Source organism: Phalacrocorax aristotelis, chromosome 1 (assembly GCF_949628215.1).
Source record: "Phalacrocorax aristotelis chromosome 1, bGulAri2.1, whole genome shotgun sequence".
Lineage (NCBI taxonomy): Eukaryota > Metazoa > Chordata > Aves > Suliformes > Phalacrocoracidae > Phalacrocorax > Phalacrocorax aristotelis.
Window position 1 is genome coordinate 193,823,237 of NC_134276.1, and position 13,599 is coordinate 193,836,835.

A 13,599-nucleotide genomic window follows, 5' to 3' on the forward strand; every position below is an offset into this window, starting at 1 on the left:
ATGCTTTATAAACAATAACAGCAATTCAGGGAGAATGACATAATAATCTCTCTTCCATCTTTTGTAGTCTAGGCATTCAAATAGTTAGGAAAGTTATCAACAATCACTGAGAGACTGCACTAGAGAGCCTTCTAGCTAATACTGCCTCTACAGTCTTTCCACATGCCAAACGTATGTCCTTGTTCAATGCAGACTTCATATTTATTCATTTTTATGTTGATACTTCTTTTCCTTGAGTTTCCAATTTAATTGCACAGTACATTTGCCTTTGCAATTCTGGATTCCAGCAATGGAAAAAAGTTGCATTTCATTAGGAAGGAAAATGTCACTAGCTAATTTACTAGCTCATTAGCTGATGAACAGCTTCCTAAATATTGCTTGCCTATTTCTGAAACTGTCCAACAGCTGAAGAACATAAGTGATTAAGTCTTCTCCTACTACTTTGATATTTTACTTGTTTATTTTACAAATTTCTGCAAATGGGCTATTTGAGGAAACATCCAACTTGCAAAAACAGTCACTCTTGCTTGCGGTGATGTGCAGGGATGTCTCTTAGTCAGCAAGGTCCATTCCCACCAGAACTTTATAAATGTTACTAACATCTTTTGCTGTTCTGTCTTAACAACAACATGCAGTGGCAGCACAAACCCCAGTCGCTTTTCCCCCTGCCAGGGAATTTTCACAGAGTTCTTATACTCTGTCCTAATGTTTAATGTTATGTATTTCCTGTTCATTCATGGGCCTGTGAAGCAGTCCTCAGCGGGGATTTTGCTGGTTACCCTGCAAACTAGATAAGTCACACCGCAAAAGACATGTTTATGTGTTATTCAAGAAATGCAAAATTGTGCACATATGACCTCATCACTTTCCAAAAATATTCTGTCTCCAAGGAAATGCAATCAGCTTTTCTTATTTGGCCATTTGCATGGAAAAAGAGCAGCTCTTCCATGTTTCAGTCTAAATGGATATCAGTTCAGCTGTTTCCTTTTGCCTTTACATCCTCTGAGGCTTAGCTTCCAAAGAGTAAGATATGCACATACTCGTCCATCAAGACATTCAACTTGTGTGGTTAACACCATGTTTAAAACGAAAATTTGCCCTACTAAAAACTGCTACATGTAGAGTAACACTTTAATTCTTTGCCTTGCACAGGATGAATTGTAGATTACCAACCTTTCAGGACATCTGTGTGTTTTCTTTATCAGTGACTGGGGGAGGTTGGCGGAGGGAAAGCTAAGTTCGCCAGACCTAATAGTCTACATTTCTGGTGTGAGAGGGGAAGGGCTGTATACAGAGCAAAATTGTTCCAAATTTCTCGGATATTATATGTCCTGTCATTTTTCATTTCATGATTGTTTCAACCTTTTACTGTGCTTTCCCCCAAATACCACATCATTTTTAGTACATACTCAATACTTCTCTCCAGAGGCACAGAGAAAGCTTTTCTTCTTCTTACATCCCTTATCAAGCAAACTTTGTTGAAGAGAAAAAACATTATCAACAACCTTTTCCAGGTACTTTTAAGTGCTTCAGAACTACTCTTTGTTATTGCTATTTATGGATCATTCTAGGCTTGGTGTTCCACTTGAGGCAGACACAGAACATGTGATGGAGACAGACAGGATTCAGCACAGGAGTTATAAAACTACTTTATCATGTCATATACTTCAGTACTAAGGCCTGCACTCCAGTTTTACATGCTTGATGAACTAATACTGTTTGGTGTATGAATAATGGACCTTACTACTCTTTGAAAGTTGATATTGGGCTTTTACATTATTAGCCAGTAATGTTAAAATTTTGTACAGTGGGATAAGTCATTTCTCTGTTCCTGATAACAACAGTGTTTCATTATTACGTTCAAAAGTATACTTAGGATTTAATGTACTGGAATTCATTTAAAGTTATATTTGTGTGGGAGATTCAACTGCCCACATTGCTGTGTGGGCCCAACTGTAACTACTGCTGCGAGAGGCAAATGCATCATATAGCTGTATTCTAACTGCTAGACAAAGAATAATCTACTTCTTTAACATCAAATTTTAAAATTACTAAAGGAGGACCAATAACAAAAAAGTATCAAGACATAGGTATTCTAGTAATCATCTAAACTGTCAACAAGTTTTCTGTGAAATAAGTGATTACCTCTAACGTGAAGGAGAGGACCACATCAGACTTCGACAGCTGAACCTCATTTTCATCTCCTATATCCAAGAATGCAGAATTCTGTGATCGCTTTAACTTCTGCAGTTTAAATTCCGGCCCACCTTTAGACACTGGAAGACTTTCCAGATTTGCCATCAGCAAATTCACTGAAGACCGCAACTCTTCTATGTACATGTTCTCCATTTCTCTTGTTATGAATTTTGGGAATTTTCTTTCCTTGGAAGATATATTTTAAAAGTTAGTTGAGGAGAAAAAAAATTCCCACATTATATGCCATGTTAATTTACCAATTTGCTCTCAGTTAAGAGATACTTAATAAAAATAAGACTTAATTGCAGTGTCTATCTATTTTTATATCTTCAAAACAGTAATGGGAAGGCTAATCCCATCCCATAAATAGTAAAGTTTGACAAGAAGAAATGTAATTTGAATTAAGAATTCCCTCATATTCCTCAAAAATAGTAGACAAATGATCTCTCTGGACACGTCAAAAAAATAAAGTAAGGGGCATTTGTAACGATGGAACCACTTCCCCACCCAAATCATTTAACCATAAACCTAGGTTGGATATGTACACATTAGGTATTTCCAATACATGTGTTTTAAGTGTATCAATTAACAATATGCCTTTAAGGTTACTTTCAAATATTTTATAAATTGACAAAATCCACTAATAATTTTGTTATTTCATCCATTTCCCATGCTACCAAACATAAGTCAATGACATTCATGCTTCTAACATAAAGCTGTTAAACTACAACCATGACATGAAAATCCTATCGTTTATTTCTATTTTTAATAATGGGTCACTCATTTTGAAAGTAATGCCAAATTATTACACATGGGATTATTTTAAACGTGTTAGAAATAATGTAACAATTACTTTTTTCCTCTGTAGGAGTTAGATAATAGTGTTTAAACATTGTGTTTATAACAAAGAGGGAACAAATGAACATAGATAATGCATATATGAACTTGTACAGAGCCAATTTTATGCAAAGTTTCTCCCCTGATATTGAATATAGGGCAGCTTGGGAGAATACGTCACTCAAGATTTTTCTTAAAAATGCAAATTATTCTAAAATATATGTTTTATGTATAAACAAGAAACGAACACTGCTCCCCACGTACTGTCTGCAAAGGTAGGCACCTTCCTCCTAAACCAGACAATTTTTATCATTAGCTGTTATAAGCAGTATCATAAAATGTTTTGCATTAAAACCCTTATGGTTGATTTTGTTTCAGTAACGAAGACCAAGCAAGTTCACTGTGATCCACAAGACCTGCAGCAAGTCCAGTGGTCTGGCTCATTACAGCATTACAGAGCCAGTACATTACAGATTGAAAAATAAAAAATAAAAAATAAAGTTAGTTGTAGTTAGAAACTAAAAACACAGGGTAAGGTTCCGGTGCTCTAGCCAAAAAAAGCTCCACTGTAGAGTGTATTTCAAACTGTAACTTCTCCTGTGATGATCATTCATATAATAATATGCTGACAGAGAAGACAGAGAAGACAGACTGCTATTATGTTGCTAAAACATCTTTCCTCCTGTTAAGATGCTTTTTCCACCCCACTGTAAAAATTAAGGAAACTTTTTACGATGCCTTTTACTGTACATTTTTATCACCATAATCTTCCACGATTTAAGACAGCACTATCAGAATATATGGAGGTCTTTATTTCTTGAAAGCCTGAACATTTGTAGCCACTTCTCTCCCTCACAAAACACAGGTGAGGATCCTCCATAAACACCGTGAGGTCTACAGATTTCACCCCTCCCCCCCGCTATTATTTGCTGAATGTGTAACAAATTGCTATAGCACACAATATTTAAAATAATTTAGAGGCACAACAAGAATAATGGAGGCTTTCCCATATTTCTTTAGTGCATATGCACAGGCATGTAATTACACTGATCTGAAAAGCCCACATTGTCTGAAGAACACATCCCCCTGCACAACACTGGAATTTTGGGAGCTCTGATCGCAACATACTGGAACACATCCCGAAACAAAGACCCTGGGGACAGATGTGAGACACTGATCAGGCTGATGTATGCACAAGTCTCTAGGTCTGGATTCTGAGAGTGCTAAAATGGATTTTCAGGATGCATTTCTTAAGGAGAAAAAGACACTGGGTAGTCTTTTCATAGGATCACAAAAAAATTTATCTTAGAAAAGCATAGCACCAGTTACAATAGATAGAAAAATGCATTAGGTGATACACACTTTGATTTCAACTACAAATTTAGTCATATAAAGAAACAGATGGGCAAATAGATGCACAAATTCCCCATTGATTTTTTTCTGTCATAGACGAACATATTCTAAGGTTCTTGCCTCCATTAAATAAGCTAAATTATCTTTTCTGCTAAAATAAACTTCTCATTTATAATTAACAACTTGTAAAATCATGAAGTAATGTATTATAGGAACAAGGAATGAGACCTCAACAACAACAAAAAAGCTATATGGAGAGATTTCTCTTGAGCTGTGGTGATCATTTGAGACTGCAGTTTAATAATTCTCTTACAGGCAGGTAATCAGTGAACATCCTTTTCTTTACCCACAAAGATGCTAGAATACATAATCCAGTATCAAAACACTTTTCCCCTGTTTTTCAGCTCTGAGAATAAAGTTCATATTCTGCAGCATTTGATTGCTTAGGCATAAATGATCTTAATAATTCTCACAGCTGCTAGAATTAGGACTAGCTCTCAAGGTCCCCCACAAAAATTTCTGCATTTTAAGTAGTTTAAGAGAGGTGTATGAAAACTCTGATTTCTAACATAGATGTACCATGTAGAACATGGAGTCCCTTATTCTGTGCAAAATTGTACAGTTGACACTGTGGCTACCATGAGAATTTTCAAGTAACAGTTCAGGTGAAAAATAAATAAATTTTTCTTTAAAAAAATCTACAGATGTGCAGTGTATGCACACTAGAGACAGAATGAACAAGATTTACATGGTTTAAACAGTGTTTATAATTTTCGCTTGCTATAAAATTAATTTGAAACTTTTATGGCCAGCATTTTGTTTTTTAGAAAGATTAGACTTCCAGGTCTAATCCAACTGTTATGAACTTCACAGACCTAAATGATTATTTTTTTCCTTTTAAAGAAACAAGCAAGTCTTAACTGCTTTACAATTAGTATCACATTAATAGAATATTCATTTTCCTGCACACGCACAGTACTTCCACACACATTCAGGCTTCTAATATTTTGTAACTTTTGGAGTGAAAGGGAAGAAGGCAACAGAGCAAACATAGGACTGTTTGGACAACTGTGATTACAAGCCCAGGATGCACAGAAGATTGACAAGACGTGAGATTGCCTTTCTGTGAAAAAGTAGCCTTTCTCCAAAATTTAATAAGATACAGTCAGGGACAGTACCAATCCCACCTGTGATATTTACTAAAGAAAGCGTATTCCTGTCCACTAAAATAAAACAGAAGCTACAGAAGAGAAAGATAGGCTTGGCTTTCTAAAATTTACAAAAAGAATTTATAATTTACCCAATCATCACTAATTTGACCTAAAAGACTCATAGCTTTGTTTCTTGCAATGCTAATATAACCATTATGAACTTAATCTATAAATGTAAACTGTATTATATATACTTAAAAAATATATTGCATATAACTTGTAGTAAGACATAAACATTATGGTTATACCCTAAGCACAATGCACTTCAGAATGTAAAAGATGACTTATTTTACTTCCAAAACACATAATACCAAACATACATTTAATATACGATTTGTTTTACCACTGGACTTGCTGATAAAGGAAAGGGAGGATCACAGAGTGCATGAGTTTCCAAAACCAAGTTATGCTTTCTTCCTACACCTGTTGACACAGATACTCCAGAGAAGAAAGAAATGCATCTGCTGGGCTGTTTTCAGACGATCTGCTTAATTTTAGAAGCAGAAACTGGAAATACACACTATGTATCGCCCCACTCAATCTCATATGAAGATACATTTTTGGTACATGAAAGCAACCACCTACCCTTGCCATTTGTTCTGCCAGTTGTAGTCGTCCATCCAGTTCACGTCTGATCTGGGCTGCTTGCTCATCTCCATTATCCAACTTGGACAGAGAACAAAAATGAATGGTGAGAAATACACACTATATTCTAACTTTATAGCAAGTAATGGAGTTAAAACCAAAAATGAATGGCACCCTTTTTGTCTTAAAATCAGTGAAACAGTAAGCAAATACATGGCTTTGAGTTGTACCAAGATGAAAGAAATGTAACGGCCACCAGTTACCCATGGCAGTCAGGGTCTCTGAAGGGTAGCCAGCATTCCCTTGAGTTTTTAACACTCAGGCTAAACAGAAGAAGCCTTATTTCCTTATGAAAATATAGCAGCTGAAACCATTTCTCCATGAATGAGAAACTGGACCAGAGACTGGCTTAGAAAAGATTTGCACGGAAATCTACTCTTTGGTGCCATAAGCTCCTGTATATGAATATATAGGTATGGGGGAAGAAAACTGTGTGGCTATGCTTACTAAGTATGATATTATTTCACTCACATGGCCCTTTTCCCCCAGTATTGGCCAACTGCTCAGACCAAAGCATATGCAGTTTTTGAGCCTCCAATGCTGTCATACCTAGGGAACAGTCATGACTAAAAATCTCACTTCAGTCAGGGAGGTAAAGGGGAAGAACACATCTCCTCACCTCAACAGAACAGCTGAATCTCAACAGGAAAAGCATCCCCAACTACTTTTTCACCTGTTTACTTGTTAAGGGTGGTGGTGGGAGTGTAGTGAAATGGGGCTTCACCTCAATGCACTGACCCGCACGGCTGGTTAAGAGGAAGAAGTATGATGCATCTGGAAAAGATGAGGCACAACATGCCTTCTTACCTGAATAAATGCCAAATATGGACAGAGTCCCAAGGGAGGGCGCTCTCTGTCCCCAGGGCTAACCACAGACACATGCGAAGTGCTGATACGACCCTAGTGCATTTAGTATGTGGCTGAGGTTTAAGGATACCTAATTGCTCTTCATTAAAAGAACTTAAATTGATTAGGGATGTAAACTGGCAAAAATTGGTTCTCTAATTAAATGACATCTTCAGCTAAAGAATGCACAATTAGTTTGATAAATGATTGATTACATTAAGCTATGCTTTCTAAGACCAATATTCAGTGGATCAGGCCAAATACATAACACCATCTCCTTTGCAATGCTCCTCAGCTAAATCCAGTAGCTCTTATTGAACCAAGCTGCTCTTGAAAATTAGGCATTTTTTCTTTCAAAATCCAATTTTAAAAAAGGAATAATTAAAAATACACTATGCAGTACTTGCAAGTCAACTACAGCATTATGTATAATGTAAATCTGACCACATTTAGCAACAGGATGAAAAGTTTTCCACTGCTAGTATGGAAGCGATGACAGAACATGCAATCTGTCACCCGTACAATCTGGCGTCTCACAAGATCCTTGCAGGAACTGATCCAGACTACCAGAAAGCAAGAGAACAAAACCTGATGGCATCCCTAAAAGAGGCTCAGATTTAAAATAGAGAGTAGAAGATGGATCATGTTCCGGACTGGAAGGATCCTCCTGATCAGCGTGTCTGTAAATCTGCTCCTAGTTTGACTATGAGCATAAATTGCAAGAGCATTCTCAATTAAAGCAAATATTTTAGGTTTTCAGAATACGATTACAGTATTTCAAATAAATTCCCAAATTTGTATTCTTCCATTTCTTAACAGAGTAAGAGACTGCTTATTGAACTTGTCACCAAGAATATTTCCATTTCCCTCTGTATTGTCCCGTGCCCCCTGCTCTGGGTGTCCCTGCTCAAGCAGCGGGGTTGGACAAGATGATCTCCAGAGGTCCCTTCCAACCCCTGCCATTCTGTGATAACCATATAATTTTTGCAATTATTTTTGTTTAATCAGTGTGAAAGTCCATCTAATATGAAAACCAATTTTGCTTTCTGGGCTAAGAGAAGGTCAACATTATTTTAATAATATATCCCATGGAAGGCAATTACTTCAAAAATATCTGGTTGAAAGTAATTTTGATGACTGAATTTTGATTTCTGCAAAAAGGAGGGTGTGGGAGAGCAGAACGAAGCTAAAACTTGTTCCTGTGTCAAGACACAACTTAAATGACTGTCTCTATTATTAACTCATTTGAAGAGGCAAAACCTTTTGTTTAAAGATTGATATTTAGTTATTTTCCAACTAAAAACACATGAAATGATAATTTAAATTAATGAAGATGTAACCTGGTTTTGTAAATCTTAACATTTTTTTCCTTAACTATGCATTGGTTCACATTATCTGTTTGTACTTGAATACTTAAAAATATGCTGATTTCCCTACTTACTTATTTTTAAAATTCAGTCTTCTTCCTGAAATACTTATACATTTTAACGGTTCTGTTAACACATGTATGTAATGATGTTTTGTAAGGTATGGAAAGAAGCTGAAGAGGTGAAATACCGAAGAACACAGCTTTACTTATAGAAAAAAAGCCAAGGTAAGAATGACTGGTAGGTCATTCAGAGCTGTCCTAATAAGAAGCAGTAAAGTTGTTGATATTAGTACTTTTTCAGTATGCAAAATGAAGTGACAACGAGAAAACCAATAACTTTGGTATCACGTTCCATGCAAGGTCATTCTCCTTGCCTTTATTCTAAATTCAACAAAATGCATGAAAAACAACTTTACAAGCAAAGCGGTCTGCTATTATGAATGTGTAATCAATCATACTTTACATATCTACTGAATCTGAAGTGACAACAGTAAGACTGAGTAGGTTCTGAAAATGCAGGTGGCATTTGGAATTTGTGAGTTGTGTCCACTTTTTTCGCTAGGGAAGACACTTGATATAACCCACCATATGGGTGGGAAACGGTGACAAGGGTTAGCATTAAGTGCACCCTTTTCCTGAATTCCTCATTCATGGATCAAACCCATACCCAAGATATCTGTGGGATATACAGCTATGACAAGCGCTGCAGTAATTTCCAAACTGTTAAGTAAAAACCAGAAAAGCATATGACGCTGTGCATAGAAATTCATATAAATGTAACACTGCAAAAGAGCACCTCAGATACCTCTCAGTATTGCAACTGCAATGGTAGTATTTATACACCATAGCTATTTACTGACTGTACCAACACTACAGATGCTCCTCGTATTGCTTAAACCTCACATAACCAATTAATCAGTATTTTAGCAGCAGGGGACCTTACTACAGAAGACTCTACAGACACCAGGGACCTGTTTTTAGTATAACATACATTAGAAGTCCTGACCAACCAAAGCAGTGTTTCCCCTAAATGCCATATATCTGGCCCCAAAGCCTGTAAAACATAGACAAAGACCCTGACTCCCCTCCTGAGGGCTAGTTAGCTCAGTAGAAAAAATTCCCCACTGAGCAAGAGTATGAATAAGACAGCTGTGCCACTACTGCCCTTTCGTTTTGCAACAATTATTATATGGATTTTAAAAGCTTCTTCAGAAAAAATCAGTAGTTATGAATGACTACGCTTGGGTGAATAAGAAGCTACTTTTTATTAAAAGTGGTAGCTCATCACTTTTTTTCCCCCTAATGGTGTTATATAAAAACAGCTTTCTAAAATAAACCTGCCACCGTTAGACATCAAGCTATTCATTCAAAAATGGTTTTATTCGTTAATGCTTGAAGTTGTCTTTATTTTTTCTCACTCTGAAAAGGGCAATCATTTTTATTACAAACTTCTTTATTAGTAGAGATGGAGTGGGAATATCCTCAATATACAAGTTGCCCAACAATTCCTATAAAGGATTTTTTCAGATGCTTGTGTGTGTCAACTTCTAAAACACAGATGGAAGTTTTCTACTCCAAATTTCTGCTTTAACAATTTAAACCAAGAGACTTCATTACTTCTGAAGAGACCAGGGAAGACAATACACTGCTTTATCCATAATAAGAAAACCGGTGACCACCTTGTCAAAGAGCTCTAGCACCATCTTGCTTTGCAGTAAGGATCTGAAATTTAACAGGGGTACATCTGTGAAAATCAGCTCAACTCTGGCCAAGTTATGAACCTTTGAAAAATGAAATCTGCAGCAGTCACGCTGCAAGCAGCCACTACCAGAGGCTAAATCAGGTTCAGCATTCAGATTCATCTTCAGGTCATGCTGCTGTCTTGAATATGCATGGAGTCTATACTCAGATTATTTGCTCATTTAAGAAAGACTGTAAGCTTATCAGAGCTAAAAATCACTATTTGGATCAACAGCATGATCTCTTGCTTGACAAACTGTTGTTTAATTTGTGTGCCTAAGCAGCACAGAACAGAAATACATCAGATCGAATTAATGTTTACATACTTTAAAAGGTTGGAAAAGACTGCAAACTTATTGATTCCTATGTAAATCATAACTTTTCAGAAAAAAAAAATTACTTATACAATCATAAAATATTTTTATATTTTGGTGCAAAAGAAAAAAGGTACATTGGCAGAAAATCTAGTTAATGTGCAAGAGCAACTTAAGGTGAAGAAGATACTAATGCTGCCAGGAGGTACCGCACTGAAGCCCATGGCACTCATTGGCATTCCTCTGCATACAAAGTCAGTCAGATATCCTTTGCCCAAGAAACAAGACCAGTTCGATTATGGATTAATACTGACCTGCTGCAAGTTATTGCTCTTTATGTTCACAAGTGCTCAAACTAACTGAGAGTTTATCTAAGTGACTATTTTATTAGTGTTCCGTTAGCTTCCCTGCAGCTTTCTAAGTCACAGTAACATCAACGTGAAATTACATTTATGTGCTGGTTTTGGCTGGGATAGAGTTAATTTTCTTCCTAGTAGCTGGTATGGGCCATGTTTTGGATTTATGCTGAAAACAGTGTTGATAACACAGAGATGTTTCAGTTACTGCTGAGAAGTGCTTACTGTTCACTTACTTAAGTCAAGGCCTTTGCTGCCTCTCACCCCACCCCACCCCACCAGCGAGGAGGCTGGGGGTGCACAAGAAGCTGGGAGGGGACACAGCCGGGACAGCTGACCCCAACTGACCCAAGGGATATCCCACACCATATGATGTCATGCTCAGCATACAAAGCTGGGGAAGAAGAAGGAAGGGAGGGATGTTTGAAGTGATAGTGTTTGTTTTTCCAAGTAACCATTACGTGTGATGGAGCCCTGCTTTCCTGGAGGTGGCTGAACACCTGCCTGCCCATGGGAAGGAGTGAATGAATTCCTTGTTTTGCTTTACTTGCATGCTTGTGGCTTTTGCTTTACCTATTCAACTGTCTTTATCTCAACCCACAAGTTCTCTCACTTTTACTTTTCTGAGTACCCATCCCATCGGGGGAGCAAGTGAGCAGCTGTGCGGTGCCGAGTTGTCGACTGGGGTTAAACCATGACAATTTACCTGCCTATAAAAATATAAATTTCTCTACATTTAATGACTAAATTGTCAGTTCACATACCTTGCTCTTACTTCTGCAACAGAAAATCCAAAGTCTTTTTATTCTGTGTGACAGTAATGGACATTTTTTATTTACAACCACTTTTTCCCACACATAACCGAGTCCGGGCCCTGCTGACCTGACAGGTTATTTGTGGATGCCCATGTGAGGTAACCTGCAGGGTCTATCCCTGACTACTGTCTAACAGCAAAGGGAAAAACTGTCAACATACAGCAAATGGAGTAATGGGCTTGGATTAAAAGTGTTGTGACTAGATAATGCTGAAAAAGAAACTGGATTTCTGGAAGTAACTAATGGCATCCAGCAGCAAGGCTGGAAGAGAAAGCGAACGCCAGAGGAGTCCTAGCGCTCAATTTCAGTTGTCAATCAAGCAAGCAGCAAGCAGGCAGAGGGATAGCAGATGCAAATACTGGCATTTTTTCAGACCATTGTCCTTGCTACCCTTCCCTCTGACTCTGAAAAAAATGTGTTTTGCTTCATACAGACCTGCTGTCTCTAAGACCCACCGGATTTGTTCCCATTCTTATCTTTATACAGATGGAGTTGCTCTAAAGGAACAGACTGGAAAAAAGATTAAAGGTGTCTGCAATTCTTGGCAGCGTTAAGGAGCTGCCCTGCGCTGAACACAAACAGCCTCCGGAGATTCCCGAAGTTTCCCTAGCTTGTGAAGCAAGATTAGCAGCTACATATGTAAAGGTAGGAGGATCACCAACTTCCAAATCAGGCTGAAAACAGAGCGCCCAGCTGCAGTCTACGACAGCAGACACTTTTGGACATGGATTCAACAGGACTTAGCTTCGCAAGAACAAAGTAATGACAGAAGTAAATAGTTTCCACTTCCTATAGGAGGAAAAAAACAGATTTGATTAAAGGGCAGGACATGTGAAGCTTTCTAAATGGCTTCTACTGGACTTTTTCATAAATGTTCTGCCTCCTGTTTCACAACAAGAAAGACACACCTGTAAAAAACAAAGAAAATGTAGTCACTTCTCTATTTCAGAGGAGGCTATGCTGTTTAGCATCAATTTTAAAATCTTTTCTGTTCCTTGTGAATAAATTATAGAGCTGATTAATTCAGATTCATAAAACAGATTACTAAAATGGTATTTAAAAACTCTCATGTTCTCCGCAACCTGCAAAACCCTTATCATGTATCACGCAAATGGCTATCCTGATGGCTGACCCTCCCTGCGTGATGGTGAAATCCTGTGGATTTCCCACAGAACTCTGCAGAAGAAAAACCTTAAAAACTCAGTTCCTGAATCTTCCTCTCTCCTCTTCCCAACTCACTCCTTTTCCCAGTCAACACACAAAAACAACAAAAAATTGCTAGACTGGGCAAATAAACTCAGGGATGGACAAGTAAACTTTGCTTCTATGTTGCACAAGCTCTGAGTGAAACCTAAGAGAAAGAATGTCTGAGACAGAAAATCTGTTAATCGTTAAAATAAAGGGGGGAAAACCCACTTATTTTTGGAATTATTTCCCTTGTAGAACACCACTACGCATATTTTCAGCTAATTTTAAGTCAAAAGACAAGCTCAGCAACCACTGAAAGCATTCCTACTTTCAGTTTGTCTGCAGCAAGTAGGCTTGTAAAAGCTTTCAGGTCCAAAGCCCGTATGAGGTGTTCGAACAGCATTTTGCAACGCACCATCGGGCCTCACAGCTTTTTCTTATCGATTTTCCTCTAATAGAGCACAACTAGATTGTCTTTCTGACAATTGGCCAAGGTGATCACTCAGTTTTTCTGCAACACAGTGCCAGCAAAAAGTTCAAACATGAGTTTAAATTAATCTGTTTTAATACAAATGTTTATTGACTACTATAATTTTTCTTTATCTTTTTTTGGGGGGAGGGAGAGCAACAATTTTACAATAATACAAATATCAAAATTAGGATGGAGACGGTACAGATGAACAGAGCAAGCAATTAGCGTATCACTTCTTCTATAGCCAGTATTGTTAA

At 37.5% G+C, this 13,599-nt stretch overlaps 1 protein-coding gene across 15 annotated transcripts in view; it reads right to left on the minus strand.

Moving 5' to 3' along the window:
- Positions 1 to 13,599, minus strand: part of CADPS2 (calcium dependent secretion activator 2) — a 319,788-nt gene that overhangs the window by 177,758 nt on the left and 128,431 nt on the right. For all 15 annotated transcript variants that reach the window (XR_012658617.1, XR_012658616.1, XR_012658615.1 and 12 more), the window contains exons 4-5: positions 6,183 to 6,263; positions 2,146 to 2,382 (exon numbers count right to left, since the gene is read on the minus strand). Coding sequence is in view for 12 of the 15 variants with exons in the window: in XM_075081181.1 (XP_074937282.1) it covers positions 2,146 to 2,382; positions 6,183 to 6,263 (318 nt within the window). In the remaining 3 variants the exon portion in view is untranslated. The remainder of the gene's footprint in view (positions 1 to 2,145; positions 2,383 to 6,182; positions 6,264 to 13,599) is intronic.